At 34.1% G+C, this 24,468-nt stretch overlaps 2 protein-coding genes and 1 pseudogene across 2 annotated transcripts; all 3 read left to right on the top strand.

Moving 5' to 3' along the window:
- Positions 1–3,265: 3,265 nt before the first annotated feature.
- LOC111275606 (ABC transporter C family member 3-like) lies at positions 3,266–9,109 on the top strand. The gene is made up of 10 exons (XM_022861032.2): positions 3,266–5,708; positions 5,923–6,009; positions 6,091–6,735; positions 6,853–7,017; positions 7,200–7,494; positions 7,589–7,803; positions 7,888–8,193; positions 8,326–8,389; positions 8,521–8,760; positions 8,843–9,109. Exons 1-10 carry the CDS (start codon positions 3,333–3,335, stop codon positions 8,959–8,961), a joined length of 4,512 nt encoding a protein of 1,503 aa, XP_022716767.2. The 5' UTR covers positions 3,266–3,332; the 3' UTR covers positions 8,962–9,109.
- A 2,533-nt stretch (positions 9,110–11,642) lies between these two features.
- LOC111275607 (ABC transporter C family member 3-like) lies at positions 11,643–17,824 on the top strand. Its single transcript, XM_022861033.2, has 10 exons — positions 11,643–14,463; positions 14,682–14,768; positions 14,860–15,504; positions 15,617–15,781; positions 15,965–16,259; positions 16,347–16,561; positions 16,638–16,943; positions 17,071–17,134; positions 17,232–17,471; positions 17,561–17,824. Exons 1-10 carry the CDS (start codon positions 12,088–12,090, stop codon positions 17,677–17,679), a joined length of 4,512 nt encoding a protein of 1,503 aa, XP_022716768.2. The 5' UTR covers positions 11,643–12,087; the 3' UTR covers positions 17,680–17,824.
- A 2,135-nt stretch (positions 17,825–19,959) lies between these two features.
- Positions 19,960–23,468, top strand: LOC111275509 (receptor-like protein 6; annotated as a pseudogene).
- Positions 23,469–24,468: the final 1,000 nt, after the last annotated feature.

The following is a 24,468-nucleotide window of genomic DNA, read 5'->3' as shown; positions in this document are numbered from 1 at the left end:
AACATTAACCTTTGACTCCTGAAATAACATTAGTTTTCATGCTTCCTACTATATAATCTATAGAATATCTTTTATCTCATACAATAGTTGATTTTCGAACAAATTCTTTTTTACATCCCTACAAATTTATCTCCCATATATAGATTACATAATTCACTCTTGTATTCCTAAAAGTTAATGCTCATTTCATATTTACAAAGATCTATTACTTTATCACCAAAAATTTTTATTTATTAAAAATTCTTACCCATTAAAAATATTTATCTTTAAATAAACTTAATTACAAGTAATTCTTTAATTAATAGAATTTCATTGAAATTTAAATTGATGTTCAATTAGAATTTAAATTAATATCTAATAAATTTTTATTTTAACACAAATTCTATCAATACATTGATATTTTAAAAATTTCGACTAAGACAATCAATAGTCACATGCAATCAAATTAATTTTACTCGATTGATTGCACCTGCAACTAACGCCTTGTTGTAGCACAATTTTTTTTTTTTTACATGCCTTTGATCCTACAAATATAATTTGCAATAATAAATCTCCTTTCACAATCAATATGAGATAACCTCAACAATTATTAAGATTTTTTAAGTAGAAATGAATTCCACAATTAGATTAATACGAAATAAGTCACATGTAAAAAAAAATCTATTATTAATGTAAAGATAAAAAAAAGTACAAAACATCATAAACAAATATTAATCTCGAACAAAGTTATTAATATTTTGATTTTTAAAAAAAATATGATGTATATCAATACCAATTATTTTGACATATTATTTCAAATTTTTTTGGTTTGGTACAAATATATTTATAAATATACATGAAATTATACATTATAATATTATTAATAATCTACAAAATAAATATACAATATATTTAAAAATCAAATAAATAAGTTTAAAAATATAAGAAATAATATCATAAAATTTTCATGATATTTTTAAATACTTAATATGATAATATGATATTTAAATAAATATTTTTTATATGAACATTAAGATAAAAACAAAGAGATGAAAAAAATTTAAACAAGACTTTATAATTGTTAAACTTTTATAAAAGGAGTATAAGTGATTTCTTGAAAAAAAAAATACTTATAAACTTTGGTTTAAAAAATTAAAATATAAAAAAATAAAAATAAAAAAATTCAATTTTTAAATGTTATTTTGTCAATTAATTTTATTTTTATTGGGTTAAAAAAAATTAAATAACAAAAAACAAGTTAAAAATTATAAAATATATTTTACATTCATGTACTGGTCGAAATATTTTATTCCACCAAAATTCATCGAAATAGGTCAAAACTAATGAAAACAATCGATATACCCAATACCAAATTCGATACGACAAATCATTCTAAAATGTACCGTATTTTAGTATAACTTGAGCGTAATGGTTGATATGGCTGATAGTAAAACAAAATTAACAATTATGATCTTAAGCCCCTAAAATAATCCTCGTTTTCCATACTATAATCGATGAAATATTATTTATCTCATTTAACCAGTGTTTTCTAGAACAAACTCTTTTTCACACCCTACATACTTATTTCTCATATAGAGATCATATAATTCTCTTTCATAATTCAAAAAGTTAGTACTTACTTCATATTTAAAAAATTCCATTACTTGATCATAATAAATTCTTATTTACTAAAATTTTTTATTGATTAAGAATATTTATTTTTAAATAAAATTAATTATCAAGTAATTTTTAAATGATTTCTAATTAGAATTTGAGCTAATATTTAAGAAGATTAAAATCAATAATAAAATATGTGTTTGAATGTGAAAGTGATGACGGTGAGATAGATTGTAATGAAAGATAAAATGATTATTAGAGACATTAAAATAAAAATTGTATGTTAACTCATATTAATTATATAATAATAAATTTTATTTATTATTGTATTATGTAATAATAAAATTTATTTATTAGTTCATAATATAATAATAAATTTTATTAATTAATTTATTATATAATAATTTTTATTTATATTAATTAATAAAATTATTTTACATTCTTAAAATGAAAATATAAAAATAAAAAAAAAGTTAAATTATAAAGATATTATTGTCTTTCTAATATAATCTTAAGAGTAAAATAAAAATAAAAAATAAAGAATTTGAGATCATTCTCCTAACCAACAAAAGAGAAATGAAAGTAAATATGCCCCGATGATTAGAGATGTTTATGGGTTTTACCAATATTTAATATTAATAATTTATATATTTATTTAAATTTGATCTGATCTGATATTTTGAATTTTAAAATCGTTTTTAAGTTCATCTTAAATTAAAAAAGAAATCTTAAATCTAACTATAAAATTTAATTTATATAATAAAATTTTTTTTAAAATTATTTTTAAAAAACTAAAATATAAAAAATAAAAATTCACATATATATTTACATAATTATAATATTTTAATTATATATAATTTATTTAGATCGAATCATGTCAAGTTTGATTTTTAATTTTTTTTATCTAAAATGCTACCCCATATTTAAATGCATTTAAAAATTATATTTAATCTCATTTAATGAATTTTAATTAATTATTTAAATTCTCTTCAAATTTGAATGAACTTATAAATTTGAAAGAATAATCTTGCACAGGTCTAACGATGATGCTGGTCAAATGGAGATTCGGTGACATTTTAAAATTTTTGACACAATTTCCTATTACAATCGCAACCTACTGAACTTCAATGAAATTCAAATGCTCCGTAAATACTCAATGTCCAAAATTAACGTTCAATTACAAAATAGTCAAATGATTCATTTGATTGCTTACGACTAACGAGTAGTGCAAAAGCAAATAATTGTACAGCAGGAAGAATAAAAGAGTATCCCTTATCCAATCAATTCTTAGGCACATGGAATCTCTGATCATCTTCAAACTGTATTTTTCATGAAACTTAGAAAAATGTGTTACCCAACGTAAATAGATTCGGGTAATCGTTCTAAGGACAAACTTTTGATAAAAATGTCAAGAAAACGTGCAAAGAAAAACACTACCCATTTCTCCGATTGGTGTGTTTTTGCTTCAAGTTTGCACATGAATAGTCAGTAAATGGTGGCCATTTTGCAATGGTTGGGCCCAAATGAAGAGTTATTGACTAAAAGACTTAAAAACCTTTCATAATGACCAAAATAATCTAAAAATTTGTCAAAATTTCCACATGCTTGTCAGCAAATTCATATGTAGGATAGATTTATCTATAAACACAACTGAAACTTGCAAAAACTTAACCAAACAAAATCTCCTCAAAACATTCAAAACCCAAGTTTTTCCTTCAATAGAAACTCCTAAAAGAATGAAGCTTTTTGCTTCAGAATCATATTTACTAATGAGCTCAGCGACTAGTTTTGATTTTCTCCTCAAACCCATTTTTCTTCGTGGGTTTTCTGCATCATTACATGTAGTTTTATTGCTCTTCTTGTTAGTCTTTTGGGTAGTGAACAGAGTTAAACATGCTGGTGGGGAAGTTTCAAAGCAGACGTTAAGGCAAAGGAAGTTTTTATGGTATAAGCAAACTTTAGCTTGTTGTGTTGTTGTTTCAGCTTTTAACATTTTCTTGTTTTTGCTAAGTTGTTTTTATTGGTATAGAAATGATTGGTCTGAGGTAAAGTTAGTGTCTCTTTCTGATTACGTGGTAAAAATACTTGCTTGGTGTGCAATATGTGTTTATTTGCATTATCAATTCTCCAATTCTAGTGAGCAAAAACAGTTCCCCCTTTTGTTGAGGGTATGGTGGGGGTTTTATTTTTCAATATCATGTTATTGTCTTGTTGTAGACGTTCTTCTCTACCAAAACCACGTTTCCTTCCCGAGTCAGTATATAGTATCAGATGTTTTTTCTGTTGTTACTGGTTTGTTCCTATGTCTTTTGGGGTTTTTTGCAAGAAATGAGGGCGAAAATACCCTCCTTGAGGAGCCCCTCTTGAACGGAGATTCTAATGTTAGTAATGGTGTGGAGTTGAGTAAGAAAAAAGGGGGTGATACTGTAACCCCATATTCCAATGCTGGTTTTTTCAGCATTCTTACATTTTCTTGGATGGGGCCTCTTATCGCTGCTGGCAATAAGAAAACTTTAGACCTTGAGGATGTTCCTCAGCTAGATAGCAATGATACTGTGGTTGGGGCTTTTCCAAAATTTAGAAACAGGCTTGAGTCAGCTGATAGTGAGGGGAGTGGAGTTACAACGCTTAAGCTGGTGAAGGCACTGTTCTTGTTAGCTTGGAAAGATATTCTTTGGACGGCTTTGTTTGCGTTCATGTCCACTGTGGCTTCATATGTTGGCCCATATCTCATTGACACTTTTGTTCAGTACCTGAATGGACAAAGGCAGTTTAAAAATGAGGGGTATCTTCTGGTTATGGCTTTCTTTGTTGCAAAGCTGGTAGAGTGCATATCACAGAGGCGCTGGTTTTTTAAGTTGCAGCAAGTTGGACTTAGGCTGAGAGCAGTTCTGGTAGCAATGATTTATAACAAGGGTTTAACCCTTTCATGCCAGTCAAAGCAGAGCCACACCAGTGGGGAGATCATCAATTTCATGACTGTTGATGCAGACAGGGTAGGTGAGTTTAGTTTTTGCATGCATGACCTGTGGATTGCCGCTTTGCAAGTTGCTTTGGCCTTGTTGATCCTGTTTAAAAACCTTGGGCTAGCATCCATTGCAGCTTTTGTTACAACAGTTCTTGTTATGTTGGTAAATATTCCTTTGGGGAAATTGCTCGAGAAGTTTCAGGACAAGCTGATGGAGTCAAAAGATAAAAGGATGAAGGCAACATCTGAAATTTTGAGGAGCATGAGAATTCTCAAACTTCAGGGGTGGGAAATGAAGTTTCTGTCCAAGATTATCGGGCTCAGGAATGTTGAGGAAGGATGGTTAAAAAGATTCGTGTATACCAATGCCATCAATAGTTTTCTTTTCTCTGTTGCACCATTGTTTGTGTCTGTAACCACATTTGGTGCTTGTATTTTTCTAGGAGTTCCACTTGAGTCAGGGAAGATCCTATCTGCACTCGCAACATTCAGGATTCTTCAAGGGTCAATCTGCGTTCTTCCTGACACAATTTCAATGATAGCTCAGACAAAGGTGTCTCTTGATAGAATTGCTTCATTCCTTCTGCTTGATGACTTGCAGTCTGATGCTATAGAGAAGCTCCCAAAAGGCAGTTCTGATACTGCAATTGAGATTGTTGATGGGAATTTCTCTTGGGATTTGTCTGCTTCTATTGCGACACTAAAAGATATAAATTTGAAAGTTTGCCATGGTATGAGCGTTGCTGTTTGTGGTACAGTTGGCTCTGGCAAGTCGAGTTTACTTTCCTGTATTTTGGGGGAATTACCCAAGATATCTGGAACTATTAAGTTGTGTGGTACAAAGGCCTATGTTGCTCAGTCGCCTTGGATACAAAGTGGCACAATTGAAGAGAACATATTGTTTGGTAAGGAGATGGACAGGGAGAGGTATGATAGAGTGCTTGAAGCTTGTACTCTCAAGAAGGATCTTGAAGTCCTTTCATTTGGTGATCAGACAGTTATTGGCGAGAGGGGGATTAATTTGAGTGGTGGACAGAAGCAAAGAATACAGATTGCGCGTGCTCTATACCAAGATGCTGATATCTATTTGTTTGATGATCCTTTCAGTGCAGTGGATGCTCACACAGGATCTCATTTATTCAAGGTGGCATCTTCTCTTCCTCTGATTAGCATGTATTTTAAATAGTCTTTTCTTTAGTTTGTGTGGACAGCTTTACTTTATGTGAGGTAATTAACTGAAATACCAATATTTACTTTCTTGGTTAAATTATTGTTTTGTGCTTTGTCCTTTTGTTTTTGAACTTTCTTCTTCAGTTGGTGTCTTGCCTAAGCATCTCTGTTTTATCTTTGAACGACAGGAAGTTTTGCTAGGCATTTTGAGTTCAAGAACAGTGATTTATGTCACTCATCAAGTTGAGTTTTTGCCAGCAGCTGATCTAATCTTGGTAAGCTTTTTAAATGTCAGTGATTTTGCCTTCGATTCATGGAAAAGAAATTACTGGATTTAACTTGTACATTTTTATTAGGTCATGAAAGATGGGAGAATTATGCAAGCTGGAAAGTATAATGACATTCTCAATTCAGGGACTGAGTTTATGGAACTTGTGGGTGCACATAAGAAAGCTTTGTCAGCCATTGATACTGTTGAAGCAGGACCTCTTTCAGAACAAATTATCAGTGAAGGAGATGGTGCTATTGGAAGTTCTAAAGGGAAAGTGCTGAAGGAAGGAAACCAAGGTAATGAGAGTGGTAAAGTAGAAGACATCGGGCCAAAAGGACAGCTTGTTCAGGAAGAGGAGCGAGAAAAAGGAAAAGTTGGGTTTTCAGTATATTGGAAATATATCACAACAGCATATGGAGGAGCTCTTGTGCCTTTAGTATTGCTGGCGAGTATCCTTTTTCAGTTTTTCCTAATTGGTAGCAATTATTGGATGGCTTGGGCATCTCCCGTCTCTGGAGAAGTCAAACCTCGAGTTGGGAGCTTTACACTAATAATTGTCTATTTAGCTTTGGCCATTGCAAGTGCCTTTTCTGTCCTTGCTAGAGCCATGTTTATTAGTACAGCTGGATACAAAACAGCCACTCTTCTCTTCAAAAATATGCATTTATGCATTTTCCGAGCTCCTATGTCTTTCTTTGATTCCACACCTAGTGGAAGAATTCTAAACAGAGTAAGTATCTGATATTTTCCTGTATGATATTTAAACATTCCTTTTATGCTTCACTTTTTTTAGCTTTTTTCCCCTTTTTTTTGGAATGATTCTAATTTTTTTTCCTGCCTCTTATAGGCTTCTACAGATCAAAATGCAGTGGATTTGAACATTCCATACCAAGTTGCGGGATTCGCCATTTCAATTATCAATCTTCTTGGAATCATTGTTGTGATGTCTCAGGTTGCTTGGCAGATATTCATCATTTTTATCCCTGTGGTTGCTACCAGCATTTGGTACCAGGTAATTCTTGTCACCTCATCCACTATGCTGTCTACCTAATTGTGGCTATAGAATGCAGGACCTCCTAAACTTGCAACCATACAACAGCATATTGTAAATCTCAAAGTTTCTGGCTTCTAATATATGTTCAAACTTGCATAATAGATGGACATAGTAATTCTCATAAACTTGTAATTTTGCAGCAATATTACATATCTTCTGCACGAGAACTTGCAAGGTTGGTTGGAATATCTAAAGCTCCAGTAATACAGCATTTTGCTGAAACGATTTTAGGAGCAACAACTATCAGGAGCTTTGATCAAGAATCAAGATTCCAAGAGACAAACATGATATTGACTGACTGCTATTCTTGTCCAAAATTTCATGTTGCTGGTGCAAAGGAATGGCTGTGCTTCCGCCTGGACATGTTGTCTTCTATTACTTTTGCATTCTGTCTGTTCTTTTTGATCTCTATACCAGATGAAGTTATTGATCCGGGTAAGTGATTGCAGATCAGCATCTTCATTGATTACCATGTCATTCTAGATAAGGAATGTTAAGGAGAATGACTGAATGTATTTTCCTTTTTTAGCCATTGCGGGGTTAGCTGTGACATATGGACTCAATCTAAATTTATTGCAAACTTGGGTAGTATGGAATATTTGCAATATGGAGAATCAAATAATATCTGTTGAGAGAATGCTTCAGTACAGTAGCATTCCTAGCGAACCTGCGCTTGTGATAGAAAGTAATCGCCCGGAACATTCTTGGCCATTTCATGGAGAAGTTAATATTCTTGGTCTGCAGGTAATGCAGTTATATGGTCCTTATGACTGATTCTTACATGTTGTTTTTTTTTTTTTTTAAAATAAATAATGATGATTGATGTAGGTGCGATATGCCCCACACATGCCACTGGTCTTGCGAGGCCTGACATGCACATTTCTGGGAGGTTTAAAAACTGGCATTGTAGGGAGAACAGGAAGTGGTAAATCAACTCTCATACAAACACTTTTCCGGATTGTTGAACCTGCGGCAGGCCAGATTATAATTGATGGTGTCAATATCTCATCAATTGGACTGCATGATTTGCGGTCAAGACTCAGCATCATTCCTCAGGATCCTACCATGTTTGAAGGGACTGTACGGAGCAACTTAGATCCTCTTGAAGAGTTCACAGATGAAGAGATTTGGGAGGTGGGTTCATTTGATTTTGATTAGGAGATAAAAGAATTTCTAGTCTGTACAATTTCTTTTCTAATAAGATGCAGTCTTTTACTGTGGTATTTGAAGTCTTAATTGTATTGATGTGTGTTTAATTCTTTTAAGGCATTGGATAAGTGCCAACTTGGGGATGAAGTTAGAAACAAGGAAAGCCGGCTAGATTCTTCGGGTTCGATATACTATCATATAACATACAAGTTCTTTCCTTTTTTTTCTTTTGAATGTCATACAAGTTTTCTAAAATCACATAAATTTAATTATCAAAAGGAACTTTTATGGTATTATAACACTCTTCTGCAGTTAGTGAGAATGGAGATAATTGGAGCATGGGGCAAAGGCAGCTGGTCTGTCTGGGCCGTGTGCTGCTCAAGAAAAGTAAGATCTTAGTGCTTGATGAAGCTACCGCATCCGTTGATACAGCTACTGATAATCTGATTCAGACAACCTTAAGGGAGCACTTTTCTGACTGTACAGTCATAACAATTGCCCACCGGATAACTTCTGTTCTTGATAGTGATATGGTTCTGCTTCTAAGTCATGGTCAGTATGGTTTTGTTATTTGATGGTTTGCTTGTAGGATTTGTTGGCGTTCAACTCATTTGAAACTTTTTAATTGTTGCAGGACTTATTGAAGAATATGACTCTCCAGCTAGATTGCTAGAGAATAAGTCTTCGTCTTTTGCACAGCTTGTAGCAGAGTACACTGCGAGATCAGATTCAAGTTCAGAAAAGCTTGACTGAATCGGATGTCTACAAAAACAACTGTTACATTTGATTTTCACACTATATTAACAAAAGATTAATAGGATGAAGCAAACTTAGTGCTCATTCTGTAACTCTTCTTATCTAAGTAAATAAGATGTCACACCTCTTTCTACATTCTTTTTTATGGTAAGGAGTTAGCAGATGAAAAATAGTATTCATGTATGCTATCAGAACGAATTTAGGCTAGCAATTGCTTTCTTAATATCAAAAGCTGGAGAAAATGGAGAGAATTGGAGCATGGATCAGAGACAACAAGTCTGTCTAGTTTGTGTGTGCTACTCTAAGAAAGCAATATAGATAACTCTTAGGCATCATTGAGTGTGCTACTTGATGAAAGCTACTGCATCAATGGATACAACTGTAGAAGACTCTTAGGCAACACCTTTCTGCCTCCACTGTCTCATGGGATGACTTCTGTTCTTGATAGTGGCATTATGTTTCGTTTATTGAGTAGATGATTTTAAGTTTGTTTTTTACTTCCTTTGGTACAACAAAAACTTGGTGGATGGCGTGAAGGTATATGATTCTCCAACAAGGTTGCTGGAGAACAAGTCATGCTTATTTTCCAAGCTCATAAGAGACAACTGAGGGACCAGATAAATCAGAAAACAGTACTGTTCTTGATAGTATTAATTTGAAAACATGTTAATGTCCCATGGATTCCTGTTTCCAGTTTCCATTTAGATTTTGTTATTGTTGTTTCTAACATAATATTGCCGCAACTTAGCACCAATGAAAGAAAAGGGGAGAATGAAAAATCCTTAAACTGGTCATTTGGTTGCATTTGCAGCATCTCCAACCACTAAATTTTCAAATAATTGTTGTTGGAAGCTGAAAATGAAAAAAAAAAAAAGAAAGAAAGAAAAAGCCTAATGCATCTTTCTTCATTGTTGCCAAAGCAAAGGTGCTTTTCAACTATTCCAAGTTTCTTGTCAAAGGACTAATAATTTATTCATTGTGGTCTTGGTTTGCTATTGGAGTCTGATGCAGGCAGTGGCATCTTTGGTTCATTGATTTGAAGCCACATTGGTTTTCTTTATTTTGTTTGTTTGGATGCTTAGAAAGTTACATTCCCACTTTTTACAAGGAGATCACAAATATCACCTTTGGGAAAACAGTTTTGTTAGGTAGCCTGGAAAGTTAAAGCAAAAAGGAGATTTTTTTTTAGTAATAGGATGCAAACATTGATTTGCAAGTGTATCAAGCAGGAAAATTATTATTTAGAATGAAAGTTTGAAAGTAACACCTCCAATTACTGAATTTAAAAAGACCTTTAGTTTAATTTATTCATAAATTATTGATTTTGAACATTGAAAAGTTTTAACTTTAAAAAAGATAAAGCCAGACATTGACCATTACTTTTGGCCACAAAAAGCACTCAATGCTGGAAACTTTCATGAATTCAACTTATCTCGCAAGATATAAGAGTTGGATGTTGATGATAAATATTAGATTTTGATACCCTTAATTAGAATAAGAATAAAAGAAATTGTAAGAACAAAAAAAAAAAAAATTCTATTCAAATTATACTAAATTTTATGAATTGAGAACCTAAAATTTAACGTAAATTTCTTAAAATTAAAATTCGATTCTTATCATTTATAATAAATTTTTTATCTTTAAACTTCGATTTCTTTTAGACAAACAAATTTTATGAATTAGTAATTCCATTCAAAAGTGCCAACTTTTAAAGCCTGTGGATTAAAAATTCTAATTGACCAATTAGTGCATTGAACACAATCAACAAATTAATTACAAGGTGGACAGAACAATTGAAACTAATATAAACTAATATAAAACAAATTGATCAGCATCCTACATTTGACAGATTTATGAAAGAAGACTGAGAATTGAAACAATTTTCTGCTCAAAATTTTAAAGGAAAAACAAAATTTTCCTCTCCAACAAGCACTTAAAATGTTGATAGAAATGAAAACAAGTGGGCACGAAACTGACATAAAAAGTATTGAAAATCCAGCAAATTGACACTTATCTAAAGATCAACCATGGGCTTGAGATACTGTTGGCATATAATTTCGTAGTTAAATGTATTTATGAATCAAATCTAAAAAATCACTTAAGATTGGCTCATCAAATTCAAGAAGTCTAAAATTTTTTATTGTCACAAAAACAAGTAGACAAAAATAAAAACTTCTTGTTGCCAACAGCATTTTAGAGTGTCAAAAATGTCAGGAAAATGTGAAAGAAAAACACTATATAGACTGTTAGAGTTGTTTATAGTTGACCCATTGGTATGTTTTTGCATCAAGTTTCCGACAGCTATGGGCTGAAGGTTCCTACATGAAGAAGAAAGCCTTTTCCAAATGGGGTCCATTTTCCAAATGGGTGGGGCCCAAATGAACGACGTTTACCATTTTTGTTCCTGTTTTGCCCTTTGGCAGACGAGATTCTGACAACAGAATCTCCATGTTTTCGTGGTGAGCACACAATTCGAACTTAGCAAGTCTTGGTTTGGTAGACGGCGTTTTTGTCTCATTTTCCGGCTCTTTGTCAGCCAAGTGGCAATAATTATCCAGCCGACACGTGTCATCCGAATGATGGTTGGAAATTCGATGGTTTCTATTGGATTTCCATTTCTTTTTTTATCGTTCCTACTGATTTATAAGTCTTCATTAGACAATTATGAATTACAATTATTACAAAGACAAAACAATCCATCACTTCCAAAAGTGTGTGTGTGTGTGTTTTTTTCTTTAATTTACTTTTGTTTCATTTCACATTTCCCTCTCCCGAAAGTGTCTCTGTATCCCACAGTTTCACTGTATATCTCTTATTTTTTGTCTCTCACAGGTCACGCCTTTCCCGGAAAGCTTCCAACTTTTTTTGTCTGTCTTTGAGGCTTAAGCCTTCCTCTTCCCTTTGCTCTCTCCGCCTCCAAGTTTGCTCTCCACGCATATCTCTTCCCCAAGTAATTTCCCTTCGACTTTCTCAGTCTCCCTCTTTGGACTCTAATACTCATTTTAAGTCTCATTTCCTTTCTATATAAGCACAAAAACTGAAACTTTCAAACACATAACCAAACAAAATCTTCTCCAGTACTCAAAACCCAAGTTTTTTCTTCATTAAAAACACCAAAAAAAAATGAAACTTTTTGCATCAGAATCATCTTTACTAATGAGTTCAGCTACTAGTTTTGATTTTCTCCTAGAACAAAATTTTCTTCATGGGTTTTCTCTTTCATTACACCTGGTTTTATTGGTTTTCTCGTCAGCCATATTGGTAATGAACAGAGTTAAAGAAGCTGGTGAGGATGGTTCAAAGGAGAGGTTAAGGCAAAGGAAGGTTTTGTGGTATAAGCAAAGTTTAGCTTGTTGTTTTGTTGTTTCGGCTTTTAATGTTGTCTTTTGTTTTCTAAGTTATTTTTATTGGTATAGAAATGGTTGGTCTGAGGATAAGTTAGTGACTCTTTCTGATTATGTGGTCAAAACACTTGCTTGGGGTGCAACGAGTATTTATTTGCATTATCAATGCTCCAATTCCGGCGAACAAAAGAAGTTCCCATTTTTTTTGAGAATATGGTGGGGTTTCTATTTTTCAATTTCATGTTATTGTCTTGTTATAGACATTGTTCTTTCCAAAAAGCATATTTCTTTCCCAAGTCAGTATTTAGTATCTGATGTTTTTTCTGTTATTACTGGTTTGTTCCTATGTCTTGTGGGGTTTTTTGCAAGAAATGAGGGTGAGGGTACGCTCCTTGAGGAGCCTCTTTTAAATGGAGATTCTATTGTTAGTAATGGTGTAGAGTTGAGCAAGAAAAAAGGCGGTGATACTGTAACCCCATATTCAAATGCTGGTATTTTCAGCATTCTTACATTTTCTTGGATGGGGCCTCTTATTGCTGTTGGCAATAAGAAAACATTAGACCTTGAGGATGTTCCTCGGCTAGATAGCCATGATAGTGTGGTTGAGGCTTTTCCAAAATTTAGAAACAATCTTGAGGCAGATGATAGTGAGGGGAGTGGAGTTACCACGCTTAAGTTGGTGAAGGCACTGTTCTTCTCAGCATGGAAAGATGTTCTTTGGACAGCTTTGTTTGCGTTTTTAAACACTGTGGCGTCATATGTTGGTCCATATCTTATTGACACTTTTGTTCAGTACCTGAACGGGCAAAGGGAATTTAAAAATGAGGGGTATCTTCTTGCTACTGCTTTCTTTGTTGCAAAGCTAGTAGAATGTGTGTCGCAGAGGCGCTGGTTTTTTAAGTTGCAGCAAGTTGGACTTAGGCTGAGAGCAGTATTGGTAGCAATGATTTATAACAAGAGTTTAACCCTGTCGTGCCGGTCAAAGCAGAGCCACACCAGTGGGGAGATCATCAATTTCATGACTGTTGATGCAGAAAGGGTGGATGACCTTAGTTGGTACATGCATGAGCCATGGTTGGTAGTTTTGCAAGTTGCTTTGGCCTTGTTGATCTTGTATAAAACCCTTGGGCTAGCATCCATTGTTGCTTTTGTTGCTACAGTACTTGTTATGTTGGCAAATATTCCCTTGGGGAGAATGCTAGAGAAGTTTCAGGACAAGTTGATGGAATCAAAGGATAGAAGGATGAAGACAACATCTGAAATTTTGAGGAACATGAGAATTCTCAAACTTCAGGGGTGGGAAATGAAGTTTCTTTCAAAGATTTTCGAGCTCAGAAATGTTGAGGAAGGATGGTTAAAAAGATTCGTTTATACAAATGCCATGACTAGTTTTGTTTTCTGGGTTGCACCCTCGTTTGTGTCTGTAGCCACTTTTGGAGCTTGTACGATTTTAGGAGTCCCACTTGAGTCAGGAAAGATCCTATCTGCACTTGCAACATTCAGGATTCTTCAAGAGCCGATCTACAATCTTCCGGACACAATTTCAATGATAGCTCAGACAAAGGTGTCTCTTGATAGAATTGCTTCCTTCCTCCGGCTTGATGACTTGCAGCCTGATGTTATAGAGAAGCTTCCAAGAGGTAGTTCTGATACAGCAATTGAGATTGCTGATGGGAATTTCTCTTGGGATTTGTCTTCTCCCACTGCAACACTAAAAGATATAAATTTGAAAGTTTGCCATGGTATGAGTGTTGCTGTTTGTGGTACAGTTGGCTCTGGCAAGTCGAGTTTACTTTCCTGTATTTTGGGGGAATTACCCAAGATATCCGGAACTCTTAAGTTGTGTGGTACAAAAGCCTATGTTGCTCAGTCGCCTTGGATACAAAGTGGCAAGATTGAAGATAACATATTGTTTGGTAGGGAAATGGACGGAGAGAGGTATGATAGAGTGCTTGAAGCTTGTACCCTCAAGAAGGATCTTGAAATTCTTCCTTTTGGAGATCAGACTGTTATAGGCGAGAGGGGAATCAATTTGAGTGGTGGACAGAAGCAAAGAATACAGATTGCACGTGCTCTATACCAAGATGCAGATATCTATCTGTTTGATGATCCTTTCAGCGCTGTGGATGCTCACACAGGATCTCATTTATTTAAGGTAATATCTTTTCTTTCTCTGATACTATGATATGTACTTTAAGAGTTTCTTTACTTTAATTAAGGCAGAAAGCTATTTTGCTCTATATGAGGTAATTAATAATTATATTTGTTCTATTTTTCAGCTTATTATTTTGAGCTTTGCTTTTTATTTCTGAGCTTTCTCCTTTAGTTGGTGCTGCTTTGCCCTGTGTATCTTGTTTAATCTTTGAATGACAGGAGGTTTTACTAGGCATTTTGAGTTCAAAAACAGTGATTTATGTCACTCATCAAGTTGAGTTTTTACCAGCTGCTGATCTAATCTTGGTGAGCTATTTACATTTTCAGTGAATTTCATCCCATGCCTTGGATTCATGATGCAATATAATTACTGGATTCAACTTGCATATTTTTTTAGGTCATGAAAGATGGCAGGATAGCACAAGCTGGAAAGTATAATGATATTCTGAATTCAGGGACTGACTTTATGGAACTTGTGGGTGCACATAAGAAAGCATTGTCAGCCCTTGATACTGTTGAGGCAGGATCTGTTTCTGAAAAAAGTATGAGTGAAGGAGATAGTGCTATTGAAAGTGTTAATCAGAAAGTGCAGAAAGAAGAAAACCAAAGTAATGAGAATGGTAAAGTAGATGACGTCAGGCCAAAAGGACAGCTTGTTCAAGAAGAAGAGCGAGAAAAAGGGAAAGTTGGGTTTTCAGTCTACCGGAAATATATCACAACAGCATATGGAGGAGCCCTTGTGCCTTTAATATTGCTGGGGCAGATTCTCTTTCAGATGTTTCAAATTGGTAGCAACTATTGGATGGCTTGGGCATCTCCCGTGTCAGCAGATGTCAAACCTCCAGTAGGGAGCTTTACACTGATAGTTGTCTATTTAGCTTTGGCCATTGCAAGTGCCTTTTCTGTCTTTGCCAGAGCCATGCTTCTTAATACAGCTGGATACAAAACAGCCACTCTTCTCTTTAAAAAGATGCATTTATGCGTCTTCCGTGCTCCTATGGCCTTCTTTGATTCCACGCCGAGTGGAAGAATTCTCAACAGAGTAAGCATCTGGTTTTTTCCAGTATGGATTTGAAAGATTCCATTTATCTTCATTTTTTGACATTTTCCCTTTGTTTTTAAAGGATTCTATTTTTTTTTCTTGCCTTATATAGGCTTCTACAGATCAAAGTGCAGTGGATATGAACATTCATTATCAAGTTGGGGCAGTCGCCTTTTCAGTTATTCAGCTACTTGGAATCATTGCAGTCATGTCTCAGGTTGCTTGGCAGATCTTTATCATTTTTATTCCTGTGATTGCTACCTGCATTTGGTACCAGGTAACTCTTATCACCTCATCTACCATGTTGTCTGTCAAATTGTGGCTATAGAATCCATGAAATGATAAACTTGCAACAATGCAGCAATTTATTGAAAATCCGAAAAGTTTTTAAGCTATAAAACAAATTCAATCTTGCATGATACTTGAACAAAGTAATTCTAATATATTTGTAATCTCACAGCAATATTACATATCTTCTGCAAGAGAACTCGCACGGCTGGTTGGAGTATGCAAAGCTCCAGTAATACAGCATTTTGCCGAAACAATTTTGGGAGCAACAACTATCAGGAGCTTTGATAAAAAATCCAGATTCCAAGAGACAAACATGATACTGACTGACTCATATTCTCGCCCAAAATTTCATGTTGCGGGTGCAATGGAATGGCTGTGCTTCCGCCTGGACTTATTGTCTTCTATTACTTTTGCCTTCTCTTTGTTCTTTTTGATCTCTATACCAGAGGGAGTTATTGATCCCGGTAAGAGATTGCAAATTGGTATTTTTATTGACTACTTGATAACAAATGTTCAAGGGGGAATGACTTAATGTATTTTCTTTTGTTTAGCCATTGCGGGGTTAGCTGTAACGTATGGACTCAATCTAAATATATTGCAAGCTTGGGTAGTATGGAATATTTGCCAGATGGAGAATAAAATCATATCTGTTGAGAGAATACTTCAGTACAGTAGTATCCCTAGTGAGCCTTCTCTAGTGATAGAAACTAATCACCCTGCCAATTCTTGGCCATCTAATGGAGAAGTTCACATTCGTGATCTGCAGGTAATGCAGTTATATGGTGTTTATGTCTCTGATTTTAATGTATTGTTTTTGAAATAAATGATGATGGTTCATGTAGGTGCGGTATGCCCCACACATGCCACTCGTCTTGCGAGGTCTGACATGCACATTTCCTGGAGGGTTCAAAACTGGCATTGTAGGGAGAACAGGCAGTGGTAAATCAACTCTCATCCAAACACTTTTTCGGATTGTTGAACCAGCAGCAGGCCAGATTATAATTGATGGTCTCAATATCTCATCAATTGGACTGCATGATTTGCGGTCAAGACTCAGCATTATTCCTCAGGATCCTACCATGTTTGAAGGGACTATTCGAAGCAATTTGGACCCTCTTGAAGAGTACACAGACAAACAGATTTGGGAGGTTGGTTCATTTCTTTTTGATTACGAGAGGAATTTTTAGTCTATGTCATTTTTACTTTAGTAAAAGACAGTCATTTATAATTGGTATTTTAAGTCTGACATCTATCAATGTGCTTTATAATTTTAAGGCATTGGATAAGTGCCAACTGGGGGATGAAGTTAGAAAAAAGGAAGGCGGGCTAGAGTCTTCAGGTCTGATCTTCTATCATACACCACAAAAATTGTTTAAAATGTACTAAATTCAAATTTTGAAAGAAATTTTCATACTATTATGATACTTCTTTTGCAGTTAGTGAAAATGGAGAGAATTGGAGCATGGGTCAGAGGCAGCTGGTCTGTCTTGGGCGTGTGCTGCTCAAGAAAAGTAAAATCCTAGTGCTTGATGAAGCTACAGCCTCGGTTGATACAGCTACTGATAATCTGATTCAGACAACCCTAAAGGAGCACTTCGCTGACTGTACGGTCATAACGATTGCCCACCGGATAACTTCGGTTCTTGATAGTGATATGGTTCTGCTTCTGAGTCATGGTCAGTATGGTTGTGTAGTTCAGTAATTTATGGTTTTCTTCTAGGATTCTTTGAAGTTCATTTTATTTAATACTTTTTAACTGTTGCAGGACTTATTGAAGAATATGATTCTACCGCTAGATTGCTAGAAAATAAGTCTTCATCATTTTCACAGCTTGTGGCAGAGTACACTGTGAGATCTAATTCAAGTTTGGGGAAGTTCGACTGAATTAGATCATGACGAAAATTAAATATTATATTTTTTATAAAAAAAAAAGTGTTACTCATTAGGCATGTAATAGTGGATGTTTTGTACAGCACAAGCCTGGCCGTTTGCTGACTTCAATAAACAGTAGTAATATATTTTCTTTTAAGGTTTTTTGTTCCATTAGCAATTTTGCTTGCTAGGAATCTTTGTTGGTGCATAAAACCAAAGAAATGCTGAAAATATAAATGAAATCAAGGATTTTCTTTTCCAGGAACTGTTCAAACAATCTGAAAGAAAAATCATTGAAAGCATACTCATTTGTAGTTTGCATATATAGCTAGTTAAACTCCAAGGCCAGTTCCATGTTCAATGAACTGGTGAATTTTTCCAGGTACTACATCACCAAAGTCTGATATTCGTTGATCTTTCTGTCGATCATTATTTTATTCAGTCTGTCATCAAACTTATCAAACCTTTAGATTAGTTTCAATATTTCACTATGTTATGAATAGTAACTTGTAAGAATCAATAAAAAATTTTTTTCAATTCATTAAGAGGTCATTTTCCTTATACAGGTGGTCAAGGTTCTTGGCTGAATGACCTGTATTTTATAATGTGAGACACATAATTCAATCTCTAGAATCAGAAATATAGAAAATTCTAATGGTAACAAATCTTTAAGCAGTAAAATGTTACAGAGATTTGGTAGAATAATTTGTCTTGAAGTCGAATTCACTGACATGAAGTTTAGGTTATTGTAATTGGTGGATCTATATTTGTAATGTTACATACAGTTGTTTTTGTCTTTCTTATTTGTTGATGTTGGTGAATGAAGCTACTTTCTTGTTTTTTGCTTTTGGACAGATGTATTATTTAGACTCCATATGATTGGTTGGTATTTTTTTTATATTTATTAAAAAATATAAATATAAATCAAACAAAACTTGATTTATTTAATAAAATTTTACGATTTGTAATATGAATAAATAATGAGGATTTATTATATGTTAATAAAATAAAAAAATAAATATAAAAAAGCTTAAATGGTTTTTCTTTCCTACTTAATTTATGCAGGCCTCAAATTAAGAGGATTGATGAATTTGAACAGAAAAATTTAGTATTGATTTTTCCATTCTTTTATCAGTTTTTTTATTTGAGATAAAAAAAATTTTCGAACTCAACTTTTTAAGTAAAGCAGGTTTCATAAATCAAATATCTGGAGGTGCAATTTCACTAATTTTTATTTTTTAGACCATTTTATTAGTTTTTAACAAACCAAAAGCCTCTTTTTTTTATTTTTTATTTTTGGAGTTAATACTTGCCAACTACAAATAAACAAATCACGACTATAGGCTACAAAAGTTGATTTTAAAAAAATAAAAATTAGAAGCATGAGTAAGTATTTGTTCAAAATATATTAATCAAGCTTTCTTTACCTAACTAGTAATATTTCTATTGTGAATGACATTGCTCACATAATTAAAAAACAAAAAAAAAAAGAATTTGTTTTGGTAATAAAAAAATATTGTACGATGTTAGAGCTTTCCTATGACTTAGGTGAAGTGATAAATTTTTTTGAATATAGCTACTTAAAGCATTTTTGTCTTTCATCAAAACTGCTCTTTCCTATTTGGATTGGGACTGTATTTAGATTACGATGCACGAAACAGTTCAGAAGCTGTATTTTCAAAGGTGAAAAGAAGCTAATTCCACTATTGATCAGGTCTTCTTGGTCATCTCATCTTTTGTCAATTAGGAGTAGTCAAGACTTTCTGCGGGTGCAAAGTGCATATACCAGCTGTAATAGATTCTTCACAAACAATTAATAAATTTATTACAAGAAAACCTTTATATCTTTTGGTCTCAATAGTTTACTATTATTTGTTTCAAATGAGGATTGTCATCATTCAATTTTTATCCAAGCGGAAACCAGAATTCATGTGGATGTGTGAACATGTGGAAAATGTTCCTTGACTTGGAAATATGACTGAAGAAAATCTGATATCCATAGGAAAGATAGCCGAAGGTGACTATTTATTTTCTTGAAAGCATATATAAACGTCCTATCCACTCTCGTGTCTCTCAACAATTATCATTTCTCAAAGAAACATGGAAGTGTTTGAACAGCAGTGGTTTCATGTCCTTTATTTTCTGATCCTCCTCCTGCATTTTCAGTTTGATCGCTCATTGTCTTTCTCTTTCAATTCCTCTAGTACTCCCCCACGGCATTTTCAATTCCTCTAGTACTCCCCCACGGCATTGCCCTCCTGACCAGAGCTTTGCCTTGCTCCAATTTAAAAATACCTTATCAGTCGATCTTCTTTTCCTTACTACTACTCTAGTGAAGTGATTAGGTGTTATCCTAAGACAAGCTCTTGGAAAGCAGGTACGAATTGCTGTTTGTGGGATGGGGTTATGTGCGATACAGAAACTGGTTATGTGATTGGTCTCGACCTCAGTTGTAGCTGCCTTCGTGGTTCCAACACTAGCCTTCTTAGCCTTCGCCATCTGCGCAGACTCAACCTTGGTTTTAACGATTTTACCTCCCCTCTAGTAGCATCTGAGTTGGGTCAGTTTACTACTTTGACCCATCTAAGTGTTTCTAAGTCAAAATTTTCGGGCATAATCCCATCTGCAATGTTCTCTCACCTGAACAAACTTGTTTCTCTAGATCTATCAGATAATTATTTGAGATTTGAGGGCAATAGTTTTGAAAATCTTTTGGGAAACTTGACGCAATTAAGAGAACTTTTTCTTTATGCAGTCAATTTGTCTTGGGTTGCACCCACTTCTTTTCATAATTTGTCTTCTTCCATAATGGTTCTCAGCCTCGGTGATAATGAGCTGCATGGTGAATTACCTGAAGGTATCTTCCGCTTTCCATACCTCCAAAAGCTCAGAATTACTAATCCTGGTTTTTTGGAAGTTAACTTCCCAAAAACTAATTGGAGTAGTCCCCTCAGGTAACTAGAAGTCTCAGATGTATCCTTCCCAAAAGAACTATCTCTACCTAGTTCTATTGGTAATCTTAGGTTGCTGGAGGTATTGGATCTTCATTGCAATTTAAAAGGATCAATTCCAGAGTCTTTTGGCAATCTTACACGACTCACTTATTTAGACCTTAGCTATAACAATATTATTGGGCAGCTTTCAACGTCGTTTTCAAATTTTAAGCAGCTCAGATATTTAGATCTTTTTTCTAACCAACTACATGGGCAGATTCCTGGTGCTTTTGGAAACCTCACCAAACTTCTTTATTTGTCGTTAGGGGTAATCAATTTAGCGGGCATTTGCCATTTTCGGTATTTGACCTCACAAACATTGATTATCTTGACATGTCACAAAATAAACTGGTGGGTTCCCTTCCTTCTCAAGTTAGTGGCCTTTCATTACTATCAAAACTTGACTTATCAGGTAACTTCCTCAGTGGTAGAATCCCACCCTGTTTGTTTACCCTTCCATCATTGCTTGTGTCATCGCTTAACAATAACAAGTTTACTGGTCCGATTGACCAATTTGAGCAACCCTCTGCGCCATTGGAGTCTGTTTACTTGATGAATAATGAGATACATGGCCCAATTCCAAGTTCTGTCTTTGCACTTGTAAACCTTACTGTTCTTGACCTTTCATCCAACATGCTGACTGGCATCTCTGAACCCAACAATCTCCCAAAGCTCAACAAACTTAAGAAATTAGATCTTTCAAATAATATTTTACTATCATTTAAGAGTGGAAGCAAAGCCAATTACGTTTTGGCTCTCAATCTTTACTTTTTGGATTTGTCTACCTGCAACATCAGTGAATTTCCATATTTTGTTAGAACTTTAGAAGGTTTGGAAGAGCTACATCTTTCTCGTAATAGAATCAATGGTCTTGAGGCAGATATGTTTTCAAAGCTCAAGAATCTCAAGTGGCTTGATCTTTCCCACAATAGTCAACTATCACTGAGCACCACCAACAATGTCAGCCTTTTCCTTCCCAACCTTCGGTCATTGTCACTTTCTTTTTGCAACATCAGTGAATTTGCAGATTTTGTAAGAAATCTAGAAGGATTGGAAGCGCTATATCTTTCTTACAATAGAATCAATGTTATTGAGGCAGATACGTTTTCAAAGCTCAAGAATCTCAGGTCGCTTGATCTTTCCTACAACAGTGAACTTTCACTCAGCACCAATCTCAGCCTTCCTTTGCCCAGTCTTATGAATCGGCAGTTATCTTCATGCAATGCAACTGAATTTCCACATTTCTTAAGAACCCTTGAGAAATTGTCTGCGTTAGATCTTTCCAACAACAGCATCCATGGTAAAATTTCCATAGGGCAATCTGAAGGATGGCCTAGTTTGACATGGATTGATCTTTCTAACAACTTTTTGACAGACATAGAGCATTACCCATGGAAGAATGTGCAGACTCTTAAACTTCGTTCCAACCAGCTTGGAAGGTCACTTTTAGTGCCACCACCTTCAACACATCATTTCTTAATCTCCAAAAACAGATTAAGAGGACAGTTTCCATCTTCGATTTGCAGTTTGAACTCACTTGAAATTCTTGACTTGTCCGACAACAACTTGAGTGGAACCTTTCCCAACTGTTTGGGAGCATTAAGCCATGGTCTCAATATCCTTGATCTCCACAAAAACAACTTTCATGGAAATATCCCTGATTCTTTTGTCAAGGGAAATGTGTTGCAGACAATTAATCTTAGCAATAATGATTTGGATGGGCTATTACCAAAATCCCTGATGAATTGCAGTCAGTTAGAAGTGCTAAATGTTGGAAACAACAAGATCAAAGACACTTTTCCTCATTGGTTGGGAGCTCTACCGGAGCTAAAAGTTTTTGTGTTGCGCTCTAATAGCTTCCATGGACCAATAAGCAATTCCAACATTGGATCTTCGTTTCCAAACTTACGAATCTTTGACCTCTCTCGCAATGAGTTCTCTGGTTCTTTGCCAACATGTTTTGAAAGTTTCAAAAGCATGATAAATTCGGCTAATGTTGAAATGAGATATATGGGAGATCAAGGTGCTTATTACCATGATTCCGTGGTAGTTACAATGAAAGGTGTGGACATCAAATTTGAGATAATTTTAACTTTTTTTACAGCCATTGATTTGTCAAGCAACCTATTTGATGGAGAAATTCTAGAAATAGTTGGAAAGCTCTCTTCTCTCCAGGGGCTTAATTTTTCCCATAACAACCTCATGGGTTATATTCCTTCAACAATGGGTAACTTGACAGAACTCGAATCACTGGATCTCTCTTCAAACATGCTTGTTGGACAGATTCCTACTCATTTGGCTGGTTTGAGATTTCTTGAAGTGTTAAACCTTTCACAAAATCAGCTTGTTGGACCCATACCTCTGGGAAATCAATTTAATACCTTCCTCAATGATTCCTATGCCGGAACCTGGGATTGTGCGGATTTCCATTGTCAAAGAGATGTGGCGAGACTGAGGCTGAGACACCTCCATTTCATGAGGAAGCTGATTCTGAATCCGGATTTGAATGGAAAGCGGCATTGATGGGTTATGGAAGTGGACTTGTGATCGGAATATCTATAGGATGTATCATCTTTACACTTGGAAAACCAAAATGGCTTGTAAGGATGGTTGAAGGAGCATGCCACAAATTGAACAGGCATTTCAGAGGACGAAGAAATTTATAAGGATTGTTGTTGCAGTCATTTTTGTTTTGGCGGAATAAATTGTATTTCATGCTAGTGAAAGTACTATCGTGTGATTGACGTTACGTGGATTTAAAGTTGAATTTCTATCCTTTTACAGCTTTTTCCTGAGAATTTTAGTTGAATTTATTAAATCAATGCAATAAATATTTTATATTTTTAGGTATCTTTTCTTATTTAAAAAGCTAAGTTCGAATTATATTTAAAGAAAAAAAAGTCATTAGTTCAATATTCTCTATTATTTGATGAAGATAAAAATATATTTTAAACTTGGCTTATTTTTTACTAAGAGATCAATGAAATATTTTAACAATAAAATTAAATATTTTAATTAATTTTTAATTTATTAAAAATATTTTTATATATTTTTTATTGCGAATTTATATGATTTGTACCATTTGCTTCCTAAAGCAAAAGTAAATAATGTAAAAAAAAAAAAAACAAACATAACCTATTTATTTTGTGTAAATAGATCAAAAACTTATTTAACTTGAAGAGAAAATTTAATGTTTAGAATTTGAAATTGAAATTTAGAAATTTTTAACTTTGAATAATTAAGGATATCTTTTAGTATCAATTTATAACATGAGAAATGATTGTCTTCAATTGAGTAGTTCAAACTACAATCCTTTTCTTTATCTGAGAATTTAGAATGATGAATCAAAAGTTTAGTTTTCATTTGTAATTAATCGAATCGAATATGATCAATAACTAAATCATTAATTTACAAAGTGCGAAAATTCTACAAAGATACTCGTGTTACTTGTCCCTTCCATGGTGAATCGTTTCCTCCACCCAAAATTTTCTTTTTTAAAATCTTACTAATTAATTCTTTGCAAAGGTAATATCAAATAATCAAATTTGATTTCAAGGGTATATAGAGAAAACATTTTAACTTTTAACAAAATTTTCAAACACAATTAAATTCAAGGACAATTCAAAGTATATGGGGTATTTCATCATAATACCACTTTGATGTGTTGTTCATGTGCAGACAATCGGTATCTTCCTTCCCTATATTCTGGCTTCACCCAAGTAAATTCCATATTTTGTGCATAATAATGCCATGTTTGCTTTTGGAAATTTTGAGTCATTACAAGATTATTCAGGTCTTAGTCTGATAT

Source organism: Durio zibethinus, chromosome 25 (genome assembly GCF_047325235.1).
Source record: "Durio zibethinus cultivar Kanyao isolate XHJ-2024 chromosome 25, ASM4732523v1, whole genome shotgun sequence".
In the NCBI taxonomy this organism is placed as follows: domain Eukaryota; kingdom Viridiplantae; phylum Streptophyta; class Magnoliopsida; order Malvales; family Malvaceae; genus Durio; species Durio zibethinus.
The sequence above is the reverse complement of the archived record's forward strand: the minus strand, read 5'-3'. Positions and strand labels throughout refer to the sequence as shown.

What these genes read in the sequence shown, in the direction of transcription:
- LOC111275606 (XM_022861032.2), top strand. Translation starts at nt 3,333, where the DNA reads ATGAAGCTTTTTGCTTCAGAATCATATTTACTAATGAGCTCAGCGACT. An exon ending in CAGCAGCTGATCTAATCTTG is followed by an intron (nt 6,010 to 6,090) that starts GTAAGCTTTTTA and finishes CATTTTTATTAG; the next exon opens with GTCATGAAAGATGGGAGAAT. An exon ending in CTACCAGCATTTGGTACCAG is followed by an intron (nt 7,018 to 7,199) that starts GTAATTCTTGTC and finishes GTAATTTTGCAG; the next exon opens with CAATATTACATATCTTCTGC.
- LOC111275607 (XM_022861033.2), top strand. Translation starts at nt 12,088, where the DNA reads ATGAAACTTTTTGCATCAGAATCATCTTTACTAATGAGTTCAGCTACT. An exon ending in TTCACATTCGTGATCTGCAG is followed by an intron (nt 16,562 to 16,637) that starts GTAATGCAGTTA and finishes TGGTTCATGTAG; the next exon opens with GTGCGGTATGCCCCACACAT. An exon ending in GGTTCTGCTTCTGAGTCATG is followed by an intron (nt 17,472 to 17,560) that starts GTCAGTATGGTT and finishes TAACTGTTGCAG; the next exon opens with GACTTATTGAAGAATATGAT.